This window comes from Sparus aurata, chromosome 5, assembly GCF_900880675.1.
Source record: "Sparus aurata chromosome 5, fSpaAur1.1, whole genome shotgun sequence".
NCBI classification, from domain to species: Eukaryota; Metazoa; Chordata; class Actinopteri; order Spariformes; family Sparidae; genus Sparus; species Sparus aurata.
Genome location: NC_044191.1, coordinates 27,816,539 through 27,837,660, shown reverse-complemented (window position 1 = coordinate 27,837,660; position 21,122 = coordinate 27,816,539). Strand labels below are relative to the sequence as shown.

Below are 21,122 nucleotides of genomic sequence, written 5' to 3'. Positions count from 1 at the left end.
TGTACCCAACTGAGTTTTTAAATACACTCTCCCCATCCGGAATGCCTCCTCATCGCATAACTTTAAAGGTAGGAATGGTGATCATGCTACTGCGAAACTGAGCAATGTCGTTTATACAGAAGTGCTGACACAGTAAACACACTCTGACAACAAACCATTTAACACAGTGCTATGGAAGTTCATGTTTCAGCTCAGAAAATTGAACCTACCAGATTAAGTACGAATAAATAACCTGTTTGGACTACACTGTCAGCCATACAAATGATTCTGAATTAGGTACTACTCAACATAAAGCTGTGTGTGTATGTGTCTGTGAATATGTGGGTAAGTACATGTGCACCAACCTGTATGTTCTTGCATGATGTGACATGCATGATGATTGAATTACTCCCATTTTGTGTATGAATATTACATATATTGAATCATTTACCGTTTATGATTTAAATGACCCTCACTAACACTAACCCTCACCATTACTGAACAACTTCTCATCTCTCTATAAAAGCAAGGGATCTCTGTCTGTCTGTCTGTCTGTCTCTACGGTGTGTGTTTGTCAAATATCTCTGCGGATCAGGATCAGACTGACCTGAGACTTTCAACATGGCTGCTGCGTGGTTCAGTGGTGTGCGACTTCGCATTTGTTTGGACTACAATGATACTGTTAATAAATTATCTCATAAATACTTTACCAATTCGCAAGCATTGTCTACCGGAGCCACCACAGTCACATGCGCACCAGAGCCAATCACTGCAGAGCCCACCGCGATCCCCCACGTTAAGAAACAAGCAAATTTATACCTGCAGCGGCGCGAGCTGGACCGGGATTTTGCCGGCGGTTCGTCCCGTTCTGTTCTGTGCATCTAAAGTGACTGTTGTGGATTAATGAGACTAAACGAGCCCTGACCGAGTCTGTTCGGGTCTGAGGAGATCCGGAGACGCGCGGACAACATAGACACAACACAACACAAATACACAAAGGAGCATAGACAGCATTATATTTTTTTTTTAAAAAAGGGTAGGCTATTAATGTCAGCTCTTACAAATGAAGGTGCATTACATTGTTTTGGGGCAAAAAAAAATTCAATCTCAGAAAGAGAACATATTTACAATAGTAATGAGGTGATAGTACAAGGAAAGTTTGTTATTTAATATATTTCCATATGAATAAGCAAACCTCGAGAAGAATCAAGTCTAATATAGACAGTGTGCAACAGTACGGTGTTGTTCTTTGACAAAGTAAATCCTTAAGTGAAAATATTTCTCTGCTCTTTAAATTTCTTCCTCAAAACGACATAGTGCCCCTCTAAATTGATTTTAAAAAGTGACATTAACTTTTCTTGAGGGAAATCTGTGTTCCCTTGGGATCTTGGTGCCCCTAAATGGCAGTAAATTAGACTCAGTGTCCCCTATATTCAAGCAACAGTATGTAGAAACTGGCTCCCCACAGTCTCTGAGTGCAACACCACTGTGTACACTTGCACAATCCATTGCTATTCAATACAATGGCTTTGTAGTAAATTAAATCAGTAATGTTCAGTAATGTTCAGTTTTAGTGACACTGAAACGGGAAATGTGTGAATTCAATCACAATAAATGTTTATTGCTGAGGTGGTAGTTAGCTTGTGTTTTGTTGTCAAATTTAGAGGTGTATCTAAATTGTAGACCCTCCATATTTACACACACATTATTTACAGTGATTAACACCTCTATGACAATGTCAAAAATTACCATCATACAGCGGACACCATAAAGCAAAAAGTTTATCAGTTTATACAAAAGTTTATTGCAGCACAGTTGTATTGGATCACATTTAGTTGTACCTAATAACACTGAGTCTATATTTGGAATAAAGCAGTGATGCAAAGAGAGAACGTTTTTTTTTTTGACATTTTTAAAAAAAACAACAAAAGAACTGATGTATCAGTCCTTCTATGTATTGACAGCAAAAGAAAATGAATGTCATGACTAATGGGGCTTTCCTGAGGGTGGCTTACCCATAATGTAACACAATATATAAACAAACGTACTATTACACAGTAACCAATAATAATACTAGTTTCTATGTACAATTTGAACTATTCAATCAAAATGTCTACACTTTGCCGTTTCCTGCTAATTTATTCCTACCATTTTCAAAAGTTGCTCTACTTCTTTGCTGCTTTGCGCTTGACATAGTCTTGCACGCTGCGTAGCATCGACTCTGCATACAGAAGCTTGGGAGGGATAGTCTGCAGTAACAAACCCTACACACACACACACACACACACACACACACACATCCATAATCACAGTGGAAGGGTTAGTCAGTTGTCTGTTGCCATGTTACCTGGCATTATTCAACATCAATATATCAGATGTGTAACTGTGCCATTGAGGCTTACCAGAAGTGTGTGGCTGACACTGCCGTTTGTTTTGTCCCCAGCTCTGAGGTACTGCTGGGAGAATTTAACAAAGTCTTCCGGGGACGGAGTCACCATGTTGGTTGGTTGGTAAGCTGTCATTCGAGTGGAGACGCCGAAGGGAGCTACTGCCTGAGAAAACAAGACCCACAGAGACACAGTCACATTTAAAGGACTAACTCACCTCTAAGTTATGAGTAACTCGGTTCATTTAGTATATCACAGTACCTGTATAATAATCCCTTTGTCTTTGTATTCAGCTTGAAGACCTTGAGAAAATCTTTCCACAAACACCTGTCAGAGCACAAATTAGACCGTGGGTGATCATACGATGTGAACTCAGAACACAAGAGATGTACTGGTGATGCTGGACTCACTTTAGATGCAGCGTACAGGGTGTACAGAGGGAACGGAATCGAAGCGGCTCCAGATGAAATATTCACAATCACCCCTTTTCTCCTGTGGAGGCAGAAAATAATTATTGTCTCACATTCGGATCCAGAAACTCAATGCTAAATCTGCATGTTTCATATTTTTCTTATAACACATTACATCTAATGAAGAAAACATGGGTAGGAAACCTGTTGTCCATGCCTGGAAGGACTATTTTGCACATCTGGAGAAAAAAAAGGGAAAAAGTTCAGATGTGAGACAAATGTAAGGTTGGATAGAGTTCATAGACAGAATTCAAAACAAATAATCCCTCACACTGTCCAAAACAGTCATCAGACCTTCATCGTACAAAGTTCATGTAGATAAAAGACTGTATGAACTTCTCCTGATGAAAGTCTGAGGACTAAAATGTTGTTTGTATAGTGAGTAAGTGGTGGAAAGTCTGCAGGATTCTCTGTTTTGATTGTACGCACACATCACTTAGAGCTGATATGATATTGCAATAGAAAATGACGGCAAACATACTCTTACCTTCGCCATGGTTTTCACATTGCAGTTGATCACCTTTGTAATTGTCTGGAAGCATAAACACAGAATCAGGTTTCAAAATACATTTAAGAACCTCCTTAACTTCCTCAAACACTAATAAAGTGAAAGTTGGAAAGCAAAAGGATACAGACTGTACAGTGGGTTAATGGTTAAGGAAGGTTGAGGAGTTAGTTAGTTTCAGTGGCTGATTCATTGGGTTTGTTGTCTCATGCACACTGATCTACGGGTGTTGGTAACATGCAGAGAAATGCAGTATTGTGCCAGGAAGGGAATGCATTTTGGCGAGTAACAGTGAAAGTAAAAACACAACTTTTGTTTCTCTTCAAGGAAAATGGGGGCACAGACCTGGTCCAGCTCTGGAATCTCGAGGAATCTGCAGGGGATGAGGCTGGGCAGCGTGCCTACATTATTGACTGGGGCGTAAAAGAAAGGAAATCCAGTTTCAGATTTGGGGGAAGAAAATCAGCATATTGTTTATTAAGGAAATAAGTATATTATTGCATATTAGCATCTCCAATCATCATATTACTGGATTAAAAAAAAAAAAATGAATCCAACCTAGAACTCCAATGTTGAGGTCCTTAAGTTCATCCTCAATTTCACTGAAGACATTTTCCTCTATGAAGTCGACTACTATCACTTTCACCCTCCGCCCAGTGGTGTCACCTATGGTGAATGAAAATGTGGGGTCAGCATTACACTGCACATTTGTAGATGTGATCCAAGGTTTTAAAAGCATATACAATAAAATATGTAAATACAGAATGCAAGTTTTTACTTATTTCTTTGGCCACCTGGTCCAGTGTTACTTTGGTTCTGCTCATGATTACCACGTTCATTCCTTGCTCCGCCAGCTGAGGATTGCAATAATGCAGTAATGTAGTGTAGGAGAAATGATTAATGTAAAAAATTAAGAGACAAAATGTGGCTTATCTTTGAAAGTGTTTTCACTTTGAACCAGTTTAAGTACAGAAATGTTTTTAATAAAAGCAAACAAGCTATTGCTATTCAAACAATCACTTACCACAAATGCATATGCTCTTCCTATGCCTTCTGAAGCACCGGTCACCACTAAAACAGAGATGGGGACACGGACTAGTGTTATTAATGGCTTCAATCACTTGTCAAACTCTCATGCATTTTTCATTCTAAACACCGGGGGCGCTTTGTGTCGAAACTCCACCATGTCATCTCCCCTCCCCTGCTGTCAGAGAAAGCCAAGGACTGTGTTTGTGTTTGTTTCTATTTACGCTGAACCCAACCTATCCTGTTCTTACGGACTGTACTGATACAGCATGTTCCCCAGTTCTGATAAAGAATTTGCTGAGGAAAAAACAAGAACTGCTTGTTTCCAGTGGTTCCCAACTCTCCCATCTCCCCCTGACCCAGATTAGAAAGATCACAGGCTATTTTCCTCACTTTCTGCAGGCACAAAAGGATAGGAATAGTTATTTGATGAGGCCTGGTTTTCTAGGGCAGCTGTTTGAGATGGAAGTAAAGCAAAGAAGGCTTTGGATGCAACAGCATAGATTGGTTTTGCCTCCTGTTAGCATGGGAATGGCCGAATGAGTGATGCAAGACGAGTAACTGCAGAAATGCAAGCAGCCATTCAGTTCTATTCCATGTTTCCAGTTGCTTAAACAAACTGAATGCTCCTCACAAAGATTGTGCAGCCGCTGTTAAATTGGCCAAATGACAATAGTGTCGGATGACTCGAGGCTACAAAACCTTTTAGATATTGTTTTCATGTTGTCTTCTGCATTCACATCAGCAGACCAACAGAATGTCATTACGCTCTCAGTCACCTAGTTTACAGTAATTCTAAGTGCTATATCGTGAGATAACACACAGATGAATCCTTGCTGTTCGACTCTCACCACCCACTGGAGCACAAGCTGGGGGTCATCAGAACCCTAAACCATCAGGCCGAGACTGTGCTCACAAAGACAGAGGGGAAGGAGAAGAAACAGAGGCAAATCAAAGGAGCACTTAAAACCTGTGGCTATCCAAACTGGACCTTTGTCAAAACCTCTCAAAGCTCAAGAGCAGACGGTGAGGAAGAGACAGAAAAAAGTAACAACCTTGTCATTCCTTATGTCGCGGGAACATGTGAGAAAATTTAGGAGGATCTCCAATAAACATGGTTTCCTGGTTCACTTCAAACCCAGCATCACACTGAGGCAGAAACTAGTCCATCCTAAGGACAAAACACCCAGGCATAAACAGAGGAATGTAGTTTATGCTGCTCAATCAAGCCAGGCCTGCACAAATCTGTACAACCTCTCCAGATGCAAAGGGCACAACACAGGAGAGCCAACTTCTCGGGTCAAGACTCGGCTGTCCACTTACATCTGAAGGCGAGAAATCATTCCTTTGAGGACAACAATGTACACATCTTGGCCAGAGAAGATAAATGGTTTGAAAGACAAGTAAAAATATCCATCCATGTCAAACTGGAACGACCATCATTTCAACAAAGGAGGTGGTCTACGACAATATTTATCAACCACCTACAATGCTGTACTGAGTTCCCTCCCCAGACAGCCTAACAACCATTCACACGCTCACATAGCCCTAACATCCAAGGTGCACGCCGGTCAGGTCAACGACTCACAAGGGGCCCTAACGACGCTGAAACTCAGAGCTCACACATGACCTTAATGACTCTGTAAGGACACTCCCACACAGAGTTTAAAAGCCTGCAAATCCCCTCCAGGTAGTTAGAACTTAAGAAGTCTCTTCGATGAGAGGTGAAACGTCTTCAAGAAACTGAAGCAAATTGTGTTGCCTACGCTATAGCACTTAGAACCCAACAGAATCTTTCTGCATTCAGGGTTTTTTTCACTGCTCTCTCCCTGAAAAGCTGTCAAATCATATGATGCTCTCGGACACTGAGCTTTTTCTTCGCTTTGGCAACATACATTTTTGATAGACTTGACAAAATTGCCTGCTCCCTCTGGGTTGGGGAAGAGTTCCTGCCTCAAGTGGAGGAGTTTAAGTATCTTGGGGTCTTGTTCAAGAGTGAGGGAAGGATGGAGCGCGAGATTGACAGGTGGATGGGTGCAGCGGCCACAGTAATGTGGCCGTTGTATCGGTCTGTCGCGGTGAAGAGAGAGCTGAGCCGAAAGGCAAAGCTCTCGATTTAACGGTCAATCTACGTTCCTACCCTCACCTATGGCCATGAGCTTTGGGTCATGACCAAAAGAATAAGATCCTGGATGCAAGCGGCCGAAATGAGTTTCCTCCGCAGGGTGGCGGGGCGCTCCCTTAGAGATAGTGTGAGGAGCTCTGTCACCCGGGAGGAGCTCGGTGTAGAGCCGCTGCTCCTTCACATCAAGAGGAGCCAGCTGAGGTGGCTCGGGCATCTGTTTTGGATGCCCCCGGGATGCCTTACTCTGGAGGTGTTCCTGGCATGCCCCATCGGGAGGAGACCCTGAGGAAGACCCAGGTCATGGAGTGACTATGTCAATCGGCTGGCCTGGGAACGCCTTGGGATCCTCCTGGAAGAGCTGGAGGAAGTGTCCGGGGAGAGGGAAGTCTGGGTCTCCCTACTCAGGCAGCTGCCCCTGCAACCCGGCCCCGGATAACGCGGAAGAAGATGGATGGATGGATTGACAAAATTGCAAAAAAATTTTTTTGCTAACTCTCTTACTGGCTGGATACCACTACAGGTTGGCGTAAGTGATCTGTTACCATAACATGAAGTGTGTGTATTCGTCCTCTCTTGTAGAAACACTCGCCTTGAGCCAACATTCCACCATAATGACAGTGTCCTGAGTTACTTCTTTATTCCAACAAAATATTGAAGGGTTGTTTGCCAAACAGCTGCAAATAAGCACTGGAGTACTGGGAATAGTTAGTGAACAAAACAATGTTTCTGTTTTGTGATTTATTTTACTCCCCCACACTGTTCGGCCACCAGCACAGTGGTCAAAAGTGTTTTTTGCGAGGGTTACAACAATGTAGTCATTGGTGAGTGTAATGTGGGGTCCCTGCAAGGCTCAGTACTTAGTCCCATTTAATTCAGTTTTATGATAATACTGTTTCCTGTCCACATTTTATGATAATACCAAGCTGAATGTTTGATTATTGACTATTTTTGACCCATATCTGAACATTCATACACAGTTTCACAAATCTATTGTGGCTGAACTGTCAAAATATGATAAATAAATGAAGCATTTGTTTTGTATGTCAAATCAGATTAAATGAATCTTATTTGTACAGCCCAAAATCTCAATCACATCCTGAGCTTTACAGTATGTACAGTAGAGATGCACCGATCGATCGGCAACCGATCGCAATCGGCCGATAATGCCCCTATCGGTTTTGATCGGAGTTCTCAAAATAGCTCAAATCAGGCCGATCGGATGACGTTTCAATATAGAGACAGTGCATTGACTGCATACAGGGTGGGAATTTCACGGCGGCCATGGCCGCTGTTACCCAGCACTTTGGCCTTGATGCAGCGTGAAAAAAAACTCATCGTACGGCCACAGTGGCCTCTGTGCCCCTTGCCCGGTCAGCGTAGCGGGCTTGCCTTTAATTACAGCCACCTGAGTGCACAGTAGTCACTCACAGTAACTTCAGTGAGTCCGCGGTTCGCGCAGGTGGAGTCTCATCGATGATCTCACGTGAAAGCCTCTCAGACAGCAGCAGCGTCTCAAAACAGAAGAACGAAACTTACAGCACAGCGAGCGAGCGCAGCCGGTTTTGACATGATACGTAACTGACTTATGTAGGATTTAGTTTGGTAAAGTTGGAAATATATTCACAGATTCGAACTTCCCGGATCAATAACTCATAAGTGAAACCTTGTTAAAACCCAAACGACGGGTCTTTCCTACCGTAGTGAGGAAGACAACGAGCTACAACCGTATTTTCATCTAAACGAGCGTCTGGACATTAACTCTGGTCTCTATGGTCAGCCGTTTACGAGGGCGCAGGGACCGTCTACAAAGTGCAACACCGAAAAGAGAAACTACAAATAATTCCATAACTTCACTATTATTTGGAGTGTAGTGCCACCAAAATCACTCCACACCATCCATGGTCTCCTGTATGGGGTGCCGAATGTAAAAATTCAATCACACTTTTGTGGCTGATATATTTAGAATATTTACCTCACTTTTCTCACATTTAGCTCATTTTCCTGACATTTGAGGTACAAATTAAATGGTAAATCTAAATGTTAAATCTAAATCTAAATGCTAAATCTAAATCTAAATGTTAAATCTAAATCTAAATGCTAAATCTAAATCTAAATGTTAAATCTAAATCTAAATGCTAAATCTAAATCTAAATGTTAAATCTAAATCTAAATGCTAAATCTAAATCTAAATGCTTAATCTAAATTCTAAATCTAAATCTAAATGTTAAATCTAAATCTAAATGTTAAATCTAAATCTAAATCTAAATGCTTAATCTAAATGCTAAATCTAAATCTAAATGCTAAATCTAAATGTTAAAAGTTAAATCTAAATGTTAAATCTAAATCTAAATGCTAAATCTAAATGCTAAATCTAAATCTAAATGCTAAATCTAAATGTTAAATCTAAATCTAAATGTTTAATCTAAATCTAAATGCTAAATCTAAATCTTAAATCTAAATCTAAATGCTAAATCTAAATCTAAATGCTTAATCTAAATTCTAAATCTAAATCTAAATGTTAAATCTAAATCTAAATGCTTAATCTAAATGCTAAATCTAAATCTAAATGCTAAATCTAAATCTAAGTGTTAAAAGTTAAATCTAAATGCTAAATCTAAATCTAAATGCTTAATCTAAATTCTAAATCTAAATCTAAATGTTAAATCTAAATCTAAATGCTTAATCTAAATGCTAAATCTAAATCTAAATGCTAAATCTAAATCTAAGTGTTAAAAGTTAAATCTAAATGCTAAATCTAAATCTAAATGCTAAATCTAAATCTTAATGTTAAATGTTAAATCTAAATCTAAATGCTAAATCTAAATTTAAATGTTAAATCTAAATCTAAATGTTAAATGTTAAATCTAAATGTTAAATCTAAATGTTAAATGCTAAATCTAAATGTTTAGAAAATATGCAAATAGCCCACGCCTGTCAGCGTGCACAGACCCGCCCACACCTCTGACGGACCGACGTGCTGTGGATGCGGAGGCAAAGAGAAGAAGGACCGAACATGGCCGGCTCGCTCCAATTAGGAGCTACTGAGCGGGCAGTTATGGCAGGTGTGCCTGTTGCACTCCAAGGTGCACTTCCGCCGGTACCGTCCACACCGTTAAAGTCCGTGTAAACCAAAATCAGCCATTTTCTTCTAAACACATTAAACGGGTCATAAATATGTTTACTTAAAACATGTTAAAGCCATTCGGCCATGTAGAATTTAATTTTGGAGCTAGGCTCACAAACAGTTTTTCAACATTTCTGTGTTCAGGATTTAATGGGCGGGTCAGAAATCATGCAAATCATGGCCGCGTTACGTAACGCGGCCATATGATTTGCATAAACCCCGCCCTGCTGCGGAAGTGGTATAAATACGTTCAGCGCATGGGCTTCAGCGGTTCTCCCACTCACTCTCCAGTTTCGGATTGCATTGCTTACAATAGTTTGCAGCTAGCTAACCAGCCAACCAGTCAGCTAACCAGCCATGTCTCCTCCACATCGCTCTGTATCTTTCCTGGATGCCACAGTGTGCAGGGTGACTGCGCTGTTATCTTATTTAAGTTTCCTTCGGATGAAACGTAAGGAAACGGGGGAGTCCATTGACGCTGGTCAACTCCGTCCCCGGCTTGCATCCTCTCCTCCGCCACGAGGAGATGTGACAGCTGCTGACCGCCGCTGACACTCTCCGTCCTGCTGACGGCGGGTCCCACCGGCATGATGTGGCCGCGCCGTCCCGCTAACGGCGGGTCCCACCGGCATGATGTGGCCGCCGCGCCGCAGCATGCCCTCCGTCCCGCTGACGGCGGGTCCCACCGGCATGATGTGGCCGCGCCGCAGCCGGCCCTCCGTCCCGCTAACGGCGGGTCCCACCGGCATGATGTGGCCGCGCCGCAGCCGACCCTCTCCGTCCTGCTGACGGCGGGTCCCACCGGCATGATGTGGCCGCGCCACAGCCGGCCCTCCGTCCCGCTAACGGCGGGTCCCACCGGCATGATGTGGCCGCGCCACAGCCGGCCCTCCGTCCCGCTAACGGCGGGTCCCACCGGCATGATGTGGCCGCGCCGCAGCCGACCCTCTCCGTCCTGCTGACGGCGGGTCCCACCGGCATGATGTGGCCGCGCCACAGCCGGCCCTCCGTCCCGCTAACGGCGGGTCCCACCGGCATGATGTGGCCGCGCCGCAGCCGACCCTCTCCGTCCTGCTGACGGCGGGTCCCACCGGCGGTATGTGGCTGTAGTATCAGGGCCGCATTATTGGTGAGCCGTCCCAGTGTGAACGGATAATCCGGAGGCGCGGAGCGAGGGCGTGTCGGTCTGACAGTCTAACTGCACAGGTCCTTCACTCAAGTAAATACAGAGAAATGTCCCACAAAGCAACGTTACATGACCGAACAAAAGTAACGTAGTAACTGTAACTGTCTTTAGCAACTTATGAGGAAAACAAATCCCACAGCTGTATGTGGAGAAGCGTCTGTCCTCCTGTCCGTCCCCTCCCTGTCCTCCCGACTCTTCCTCACATTTCTGCTCACAAAACAGCGTCTGTCACGCTTGTCACAAGAGTGTTTAACTCACCGAGTGTTTGACGAAAATAAATCACCGCGACCGCCAGCCCTCCTGACCGAGACTACAGGGAACTGTCCCCCAGAAAACAGCCTCCGTCCCCCTGAGTGACAGAGTCAGACAGCGTCCTGTTTACTGATGGTGATTATGTATATATATGTAATTTAGCGCGAAAAACTTCACTCCGTCACTTTCCAGGATGTTTAGTGGGTCAGGATCTCAATCAATACATGTTATAACAGCATCTATATGATTATAAACTGTCCGCGGGTTTAGATAGACAAGGGGAACACCTGGGGAACACCTGGGGAGACACCGACGTCAATAACATGACGTGTAGCCCCCGCCGCATGGGCGTGGTTCCAGCGCCTCTAACTGACACGCCCCCAGCGTTTCACAGCAGAAAGAAGTGCTTGTTTTTCCATGATTTAGAGACCTAATTTTATATACTTAACAATTTTTTTAATCTTTCAAATTTGGCTCAGTGGTCAATGATACATGTTTCTTTGGTGTGACAAACTCATAACACAATTTTTTTGCCGCTTTACACGGACTTTAACGGTAAGTTACGTAGTTAAAAGTTGAACTTTTCGCTGTATTCTGGGAGAAGCTATTGTTAGCTAACCGACCTAGCAAGCTAACATTTGCCAGTGTGACTTGGGTGCCAGCTAAGGTTTTGTGATTCACTGAAAGTTACTTTCGACTGTTATTTAGAGTTACCCATAACTTAGTGATTACAGGCAAGAAAGCTGACTGTGCCTCATGAAGCATAAGCTGTGGTAGCTAAATAATGTTATGTAGCTAACTTTCCCAGATTGCTAACGTTAGCGCTATTGCTCGTTACATTAACCGAAGGACCAGGAGTTTTGCCGCCATGAAGGACATTTAATAAAAAAAAAATACTTAAAACTCTTCTCCAAGGCATAACCAATATGAGCTGAAAGCTGTTTTTAAAGCAATCAAAGAATCTATGCTTTCCAAGGATGTGTCCTGTTAGTATGTTTGTGGTGTACACCGGACTTTATGGTCATTAAACACTTTAACATGGATTTTTAACAGGTTGACGTGTTGGCTCTTGTTTCAGGTCTCCACACCCCTGGTTAACCCACAGGCCCCTACAGCTGTGTCCTCAGGCACTGCCACCTTTGCTACCACTATGACATCACTGAGATCAGTAAGTAAAGTTGTGATATAGCATTACAACCTTTTGTTACCTAAGTTAACTGAGAAACATTAGTTCATGACAGAAAACGCATCCAGGGATTCAAGAAACAAGAGCCAACACGTCAACCTGTTTTTTATTAAATGTCCTTCATGGCGGCAAAACTCCTGGTCCTTCGGTTAATGTAACGAGCAATAGCGCTAACGTTAGCAATCTGGGAAAGTTAGCTACATAACATTATTTAGCTACCACAGCTTATGCTTCATGAGGCACAGTCAGCTTTCTTGCCTGTAATCACTAAGTTATGGGTAACTCTAAATAACAGTCGAAAGTAACTTTCAGTGAATCACAAAACCTTAGCTGGCACCCAAGTCACACTGGCAAATGTTAGCTTGCTAGGTCGGTTAGCTAACAATAGCTTCTCCCAGAATACAGCGAAAAGTTCAACTTTTAACTACGTAACTTACCGTTAACGGTGTGGACGGTACCGGCGGAAGTGCACCTTGGAGTGCAACAGGCACACCTGCCATAACTGCCCACTCAGTAGCTCCTAATTGGAGCGAGCCGGCCATGTTCGGTCCTTCTTCTCTTTGCCTCCGCATCCACAGCACGTCGGTCCGTCAGAGGTGTGGGCGGGTCTGTGCACGCTGACAGGCGTGGGCTATTTGCATATTTTCTAAACATTTAGATTTAGCATTTAACATTTAGATTTAGATTTAACATTTAGATTTAGATTTAACATTTAGATTTAACATTTAACATTTAGATTTAGATTTAGCATTTAGATTTAGATTTGACATTTAGATTTAACTTTTAACATTTAGATTTAGATTTAGCATTTAGATTTAGATTTAGCATTTAGATTAAGCATTTAGATTTAGATTTAGATTGAACATTTAGATTTAGATTTAACATTTAGATTTAGATTTAGAATTTAGATTAAGCATTTAGATTTAGATTTAGATTTAGATTTAGCATTTAGATTTAGATTTAACATTTAGATTTAGATTTAGCATTTAGATTTAGATTTAACATTTAGATTTAGATTTAGCATTTAGATTTAGATTTAGCATTTAGATTTAGATTTAACATTTAGATTTAGATTTAACATTTAGATTTAGCATTTAGATTTACCATTTAATTTGTACCTCAAATGTCAGGAAAATGAGCTAAATGTGAGAAAAGTGAGCTAAATGTGAGAAAATTGAGCTAAATATTCTAAATATATCAGCCACAAAAGTGTGATTGAATTTTTACATTCGGCACCCCATACTCCTGCTGTTATTCTACCATTTTTTGTTTGGAAAAATGTGCTTTGCCATAATTTTGGGGAATTTCTATTGGGAGAAATATTCAATAACACTAATATTCAGTGTGGTGTCACAAAAATCACCTCACCCTAACCCTACTTAACAAAAACTACTTTCTAATGTAACTTTAACTTGATTTTGGTATTAGAAAATGTGTTAATACATAATCCATGTCTTATTATAAATTAGGATGTTATGGTATCAGTCTGAAAGGTAAATCAACAAATTTTACTCAGTGGCCTTTGTGCCCTGTCATGTGGCCTTGGTGCCCCTGAAAACAAAAGTGCAGGCCAAATGGACTTGCCCCTAAAATGACAAAATTCCCACCCTGACTGCATGCATTCCCACTAGTAATCTACAGTTACTCTATGTAAGCTGAGTCCAAGTTGTCTCTAAGAGAGTCTCTTGAGTGTGAAATATTGCACATTGCCTCAGCCTGCAATAAAACGGTGGTCAATTCATGATACTTTCTCATCTCCTAATCTTTATACTTTTTTATACAATGTCAATGTTTTCTAAGAAGAATCATTAATTAAATATATGAAAGTTACACAAGACAACAATATAGAAGAATTTATGGATTTGACACTGTGATCGGTGATCGGCAATATCGGGATCGGCAGATACTGCTTTTGGTGATCGGTGATCGGTGATCGGTGATCGGCCCCTTGATCCGCATAAGGAAGAACTCCCCACCATAAAACGACCCTTTAAACAGGGGGAAAAAAATTAAAGAAACCTCAGGAAGAGCCACAGAGGAAGGATCTCTCTCCCAAGATGGACAGTCAATCATTAGATGTTTCATGTAAAGATAGGGAACAACAAAATCGTTTGAGTTGAGTAAGGAGAGTAATGCCTTTGCTAACCTTGATCAAATCCCTAGCTCTAACCAGGATCCATCCCAGAAGCATGTCTAACTGGAGGAGATCCAATGGCAACACATAATATATTAAAAATTCCTCCTGAACCAGCAACACCTCCCATTAGTGTCCTCTAGGAAGAGAGCTGGAAGGTGGACACCACTTCACTCTGCTGCTATTACTCCATACTGTTTCTTTTGTAGTTTCAAATAGTGTAGGTTTCATTGGATTGTTATATCTCTATTTTGTTTATGTCACAGAGGCTGTTTTTATTTTGACGCCAATTTAAGGCATTGTTTTGTCAACAGCTTTTGTCCTTTTTGCTTCATTATGCCATGATCGCAAATGGAGTGCTGAGATTCTATCTTTAATGAGGACAACACGAAGGGAAGCGTTTTTTTTGGTGTGATAAACACTGTTTTATCCATGCCTCCAGGTAAAATGGCATGTTGTGTACTGATTCGCAGCGAGATGATTGAGCCACATTGACACAGTCTTTCAGTTTCAGTGCACATTTTGATTTCCTGCAACAACTACAGAGCATTACTGTGGAGAGTTGTATCAATACGTATTGCTCCTGATGGAGCATACGTATATATAATTCTAATGACACCTGTTTCATGAATTGATATTTCAGAGTGTGACTATGGTAAATTTAGGAATATCGATTAAAAATCATTACAGAGACCTCTGAATAAGTTCTTGACAAAGGCACCTATGAACTGCCCTCAAATACACATTCTAATCAATCAAAGGCAAAGACGCAAACACATGCACACATACACTCACTGTGAACTTTCATTTCACATATGCATGGTCCTGAATTGACCGTGGTAGTAGCGCTGTGGCCACTTTGATCTCAGGCCACTTGACATTGAAAAGACTCTGGGCGGAGACACAAACTCTGCAAATGCAAATGAACACAGGGGGACAGGGTTTCTGCAGCCTGGAACATGCTGTTCTGGTGGCTGTTATCCCTGTGCTGTAATGGAATGGAAGTGGACTCTGGGAAGAAAAGACAGATCGGCCCAGTTCTGCGCCTTTTTAATCAGGCTTCTTTTAGTGCTGTGGGAGAATGAATAACCTCTACAGGAGATGCCAAGATGCTGGTAGGTTATTTGAGACTGCTCTGGGACCTGCAGAGGAATGTTGCGTAAATTCTGGGAGACAGTCTGAGGGGCAAGCCAGAGTTGACTCTGTGCCCCAGTTGTATTGAGGTTAAAACACCTACACTGTCCTCTAGTTATAATTGTCTGCAGCAGCTCTAGAGAAGGCAGTGGTGCCTTTCATATTATTGATTACTCCTTCTGACAACCCTTCCCGAAAGGCACTTGACGGCAAAATGTTCTCCGAGGACGGGCCAGATCATACGGACCAGTGACACCAGTTTGCCTCCCTTGTCATTCCAATACAAACCTTAAACTATAACCACATTGGCAGCGAGCATTTTGCAGAAAACTCAGATTGAATGTTGTGTAACATTCGAATAAAATAAATAATTTGAGCTGCCTTGTGTTTTGTTAATCCACACAAAACATGGATGATGAAATATAAAAAGCTGCTCCAACAATATGAACATATGGCTTCAAAAGGGAAGAGTCGCAGCAGAGCATTACACAAGCGCAGTCTTATTCTGTTCAACAGTGAAAAGTCTAATCAAGCTCTTATTGTTCTTTCACAATTCTGCATGCATCTACCAGCTCAGACAAGTCAAGTTTCTGCAGTTTTTTGCATACCCAGGCACATTCTGATACGTGCACACACAACAAATCAATTGTGTTTTTATCACAAAAGCATATTAAATTGCATGTTATATCTTAATTGAGCCATCCATCAAAGTGTCAGTGACTGTGGGTCTGACATACATTACAATATATGCACACACACACACACACATAGGCCTGCTCACCTGCCCACTCTCCCATAGAGGTGAAAAAGGACTCTGAAAGTGGAAACCACAGTTTTGGGAAAAGCATCCTACTGAAAAGCAGCAGTTTCACTCCATAGTAGAGAGCGACCGCAGTGCCAAGAGAGATGAAAAACAAATCCGTGAGATCCATGCTTGTCCGGGACAACAGCAGACTCCAGCTGTCAGCCTCTCTGTGTGTTTCTGTCTGCTCTGAGAGACAGATCTTAATTCAGCAAGTCAAAAAAAGAATGAAAGAAAGAGAGAATAGCCACTCCCATTGTAGAAACACACACACACACACACACACACACACACACACACAGGGGCCAGAGCAGAGCAGGAGCAGGAGCAGTCATAGGCCTCTGCAGGAAATCTCATAAATAGGAGCCCAAAATTAAACAAAAGTCAAACTAATCAAACACAGAGGCCGAGTAATTTCAAGCAACGGGGGGCTCTCTCACACTCTCACACACTGTTTATTCATTCATACATAATGTTGATGATCATTTATAAGAAACTGCTCCAGCAGTATGAACATATGGCTTCAAAGGGAGAGTCACAACAGAACATTACACAAGTGCGATCTTATCTCGTCTAACAGTGGGAAGTCAGTCATAAAACGCCCTCCTCTGCCTCTGACTGGCTAGAACTCTTAGCCTTGGGTTTGTTATGTTTAGGCATGAGGAGTGGGGCTGGTGGGGCAGGTCATGCCTTCGCAACTCTGCAAAAAAACAAATATTCTTCTCGTTCTGCTTCTGATTGGCTTACCCTAATATTCTTACACCAACCAACAAAGGCAACCAATCAGAGCCAGAGTCAGGCAGGTCTTGCCAAGAAAAGCTTTGAGGTCCATGATAACATCACCAAGAGCTGAACATTTTAGTGTGAGCTGCGTCTCACAGACAGACTGTTGTCCAGGAAACTGACCAGTAGCACAAAGACCCACTGAACCACAGAATGAGTCATTCATAAATACAAACAGCAGTACTGACAACTGAGACTTCAGCATGCATTATTAAAGAATGGTATTAAAAAATATAGAACCTAAAGAGTCTTAAGTCAATACGCTAGTGGCAGGTAAATGAAACCAACCAGATTACTTTACTGAACCGGTCTTCCCATCAAAGCTAATCCTCTGCCCACCCACTGCACCTTCGATTGTACTCAAAATACAAAAAATATTTGCCCCAAATATTTGCACTTCCTCCAACGCTTCCCTGAGTGATGCAACGTATGTGTGGTGACTGCAAAATAAACCACACTGAAGTTCAGCAGGGTGTGAAACATTTCAACTGGAATTGTCTCCTTTTTTGTTTTTACAAACAAAAACTTCTTCTTATGCCAACAAAAGAATCACTATTCTATTGATGGCGTAGAATACTGATGTGTTCATAAATGTAAACAACAGCGATTTCTTTGTTTCTGTCCCGTTACAGTTTTTTTCGATTGCTAAGACGCATTGATCGAAACTGAAGTGACATGTTCAAAACTCTTAACACAGTCTGCATTTCCATCATGCAGCTCAGCTCAACAGTTAATCTCATGCCCAAAAGTGTGTCTCACCAACAAAACACTTCATACTTGTCTCAAAAGAAGCTCATTCAACAAAACACTAGCACATTGTCTCACTTTGGAAACACACACAATCACTCTCAACAAACTGAACGACAAAATACTAACAACAAAGAACATTACATCAAATACATCTTATATTTCAAGTTAGAATGATTTTTGTCAGGTAAATCAGTATTTTATAAAGGATCTTTTGCACTTTAATGGTTCTAAATTATTGTATATGCTGTAATATATTGCAACAACACTGAATCAGGAATGCAGAGATTTATTCAAGAACATTTGTGCTTTTGCACAAGTACTTCAGGACCATACAAAAAATAAAGATTACGTAAACAGAATAATGCAGAATCTCAGAATTACAGGGGTAGAATACAAATACAGTTAGAGATAAAACTAAAAAACAACACACGTATACTGTAATATTCAGACCCTGTCATCTGCATTCGGCCACGTTGTCTTCGACGTCACATCTTATATCTTCTCTGGCAAGGCACCTAGGGTAGAATCTTCTTGAATGTCTGATCCATCCCTGGCAGGCTTTGGGAGAAATATCTCCACAACCAGCATTCATTGCATCCAGCGAGGAGAGCTGGTTGTGTGGAGAGCGATCATAAACCTTCCACCTCCATGCTGAAAAAAAATCTTCAGTGGGTTTCAAGAAGGGCGAGTATGGAGGCAAAAACAGCACATACATCCTTGGATGCTTTCTAATGAGGCCAAAACGCAGATCACCTGAATCAGTTTTCAGCTGAAAACTACCATCAGCTGTTTGGAATTGCATCTTCGTTTTATTTATTTTTATTGTCAATATTTTGATATAATTTTCAATAGATTTCAATGTGGCTGCAGCAGAAATTCACAGTGTTTTTTCCCCTTTCACCATTCTGTTTTGAGTGTGTTTTAAACTGTTTTGAACAAAGTGTGTTAGCATTTGAAAAATGTGCTGTTAAAGCATAGTGTTTTGCAGGTGTGAACTAGTGAACGAGAAAAGACTTCATCCATTTCGGTGACTGTGGTCACTGAATGCACTTCGTCTGAAAGCAATGAAAAGCGAGACACAGTTTAGCCCACATGCATTTCTGTTTTGTAGACTGTGCTAAGAGTTTTGAACATGTTGCTTCAGTTTTGACCAATGCGTCTTAGCAATCGAAAAAAACTGTAAAAGCCACTTTGGTGGGGGCATGATAAGTAAGAATATCTTGCATGCTATGAACCATATTTCACTGTATTAAATGTGACCAGTATGATAGTGAGATCAGCGTGTTAGAAGGTGTGTGTAGAGAACAGGAAGTGGGGAGAGGAATGCATACTTCCTGGAAAACAGCCACAGTAAATAAGTGGCTGTTGAGGAAAACTGATTTTCTTGAAGAGCCTGTTTAACTGTGAAAACAGAGCTGCAAAGAGTGAAAATTGTACTTGTTAAGTTGCCAAAGACACATCTCTATTTGGATTTTCATGATGCTGCGTGTCTCCTGGACAATAGCTTTTAGCGCTTAATAAACTGGTGTGTGTCTGTAAGTGTCCTTTGGAATCTTTCTGCTCCTTAGTGGTCAAACACTATTTAATCACATAACTTAAGGGTGGCCGACATAATGCTGTTGTCTACTGTGAGATGTTACTAATTTGCTTACTATTTCATCTTCTTATCTTTTTCTCATTCGGTCACTTTCAATTTCATAATGTGTTTGGATTGCTACTATGCAAATCAATGAACAGAAGGCATTAATGCCAATACTTGAGTTTCACATGGATTTTGCATTGATATGATTGAGTGCTCAGATTTTCGGGTATTGATTTTGCTGAATTAAGCAAAATATTTTGAGCAAAACACAATTCTACTTATCAACAGGAAAGATGTGTATGTATGATGTTAGAGTTAAGGCTTCTTATTATGTATGATGTTCCAGGTTTTCGGATTTTATGTAATTTTATAATAACAATGATAACATCGACGACGTCGACGACAGTAACATGTAAATAAATTGTTTAAAAATAAGTATAAACAATGCTGATGAGATGAAGGCACCTGCACAGCTGCAGCAACAGCAGTAGCTGGCTGCGTTCATTCATGACGATGATGATTTCTGCAAAGCCTCCTACGTCATCAGCGCGCGCCTGCTATGTGGCTCGCGCCATTCCTACAAGCGTGTGTTTCCATCTCTCATTACATTACCAGTGGTGGAGCACTCAGCAGCCACTGTTACAAGCACAGACTCTGCTTTTCTACCGTCAGTCTCTTAGGTGAGTCCGGTTTGAAGTTTCAGTTTTGAGACATCCGCCTGAAGGAAGAGGTTATTTGGAATGACGGACGTTGTCGGCCCTTGGTTCCGTGCTGGATAAGTTTAGCTCGCTGGCTAGCCCAAAGTTAGCTTTGGTGTTTGGGGTGTGCACGCTTGGGGGACTCAGTGTCGCCCGTTTCACGAGTGAATGGGCTGTTGTCTTAATTTCATAGCGGATGACCGGGGCAGAGAGCGATACTAAAGCAACCTGAACTACCAAACTCATCTGGGAATCAAACATGTTATGGAATGGTACAGCTGCTGCTCCCCTCCGACCCTTTACCATTGAACATGTTTTGGTCCTCCTTTGCGTTTTCAAAACAAGCTGACCCACTTCAAATCACGTCTCTTACCAGATCTGATAACCAAAATGTTAAAATCTTTATCTTAACAACGTCCCTATGCTGTGGCAGAGAGAGGCCCGTGAGTGCACAAAACTGTATTTTGTAATAGGGCCAGGCAGATGATAACTCGGCTTCTGTCAAATAAATCTTGGCCGCATCGTGAATTACGTTTTTGTTGGCAGAGATGAGGCTTTAAATGTTTAGCATGTATGAACGTCAGAGGATGGTTATGTCGCAGCCACCGTTCTCGTTCGCTCAGCCAGCATTTGACAACTAAGCTAGTTAGCGGCAGAGGCCATCGCATATGCAAAACACCCGACACTTAGCTGGCTAACGCTGGATAAGCCCCTCAGTGAGCTCAGTGTTGACTCGAGAGGTTCGTTCGCACAGGTGTACCAGCTAACGTTAGCTACGACACAACAATACTCGACTGTTAGCGTCATGCTGACAAGCTACCTGTTACACAATTTACACAATTGCGCTGCAAATTGCCTATAAATGTCAACAAGCAAGTTTCTTGATATGAATTCTTAGTATATATGGTGAGAGTGCATGCATTTCTCACCTGGTTGGGGAATGACGTGTGCACAGGTGAGACATGGGCTTTAATTGAACTGGAATCTGGCAATGTTAAT

At 41.7% G+C, this 21,122-nt stretch overlaps 2 protein-coding genes across 9 annotated transcripts in view; one reads left to right on the top strand and one right to left on the bottom strand.

Annotated features, from left to right (window-relative positions):
• Positions 1-1,571: 1,571 nt before the first annotated feature.
• Positions 1,572-21,116, bottom strand: hsd17b3 (hydroxysteroid (17-beta) dehydrogenase 3). 7 transcript variants are annotated; one of them, XM_030417396.1, is made up of 11 exons: positions 21,053-21,116; positions 4,366-4,412; positions 4,120-4,195; positions 3,900-4,007; positions 3,687-3,754; positions 3,324-3,368; positions 2,981-3,015; positions 2,777-2,858; positions 2,628-2,693; positions 2,382-2,531; positions 1,572-2,243 (listed from the first exon to the last, which is right to left on the bottom strand). In XM_030417396.1, exons 3-11 carry the CDS (start codon positions 4,178-4,180, stop codon positions 2,145-2,147), a joined length of 714 nt encoding a protein of 237 aa, XP_030273256.1. In that variant the 5' UTR covers positions 4,181-4,195; positions 4,366-4,412; positions 21,053-21,116; the 3' UTR covers positions 1,572-2,144. The 7 variants fall into 7 exon arrangements, with proteins under 7 accessions (XP_030273256.1, XP_030273253.1, XP_030273254.1 ...); XM_030417393.1 differs by lacking the exon at positions 21,053-21,116 and adding an exon at positions 16,290-16,517; XM_030417394.1 differs by lacking the exon at positions 21,053-21,116 and adding an exon at positions 12,734-12,874.
• Positions 19,970-21,122, top strand: part of ipo11 (importin 11) — a 114,859-nt gene continuing 113,706 nt past the window's right edge. For both annotated transcript variants that reach the window (XM_030417392.1, XM_030417391.1), the window contains exon 1: positions 19,970-20,105. The gene's annotated coding sequence lies outside the window, so the exon portion shown is untranslated. The remainder of the gene's footprint in view (positions 20,106-21,122) is intronic.

What these genes read in the sequence shown, in the direction of transcription:
- hsd17b3 (XM_030417393.1), bottom strand. Translation starts at nt 16,440, where the DNA reads ATGGATCTCACGGATTTGTTTTTCATCTCTCTTGGCACTGCGGTCGCT. An exon ending in CCAGGTGGCCAAAGAAATAA is followed by an intron (nt 4,008 to 4,119) that starts GTAAAAACTTGC and finishes CATTCACCATAG; the next exon opens with GTGACACCACTGGGCGGAGG. An exon ending in ATGTGAAAACCATGGCGAAG is followed by an intron (nt 3,016 to 3,323) that starts GTAAGAGTATGT and finishes TTTTTTCTCCAG; the next exon opens with ATGTGCAAAATAGTCCTTCC.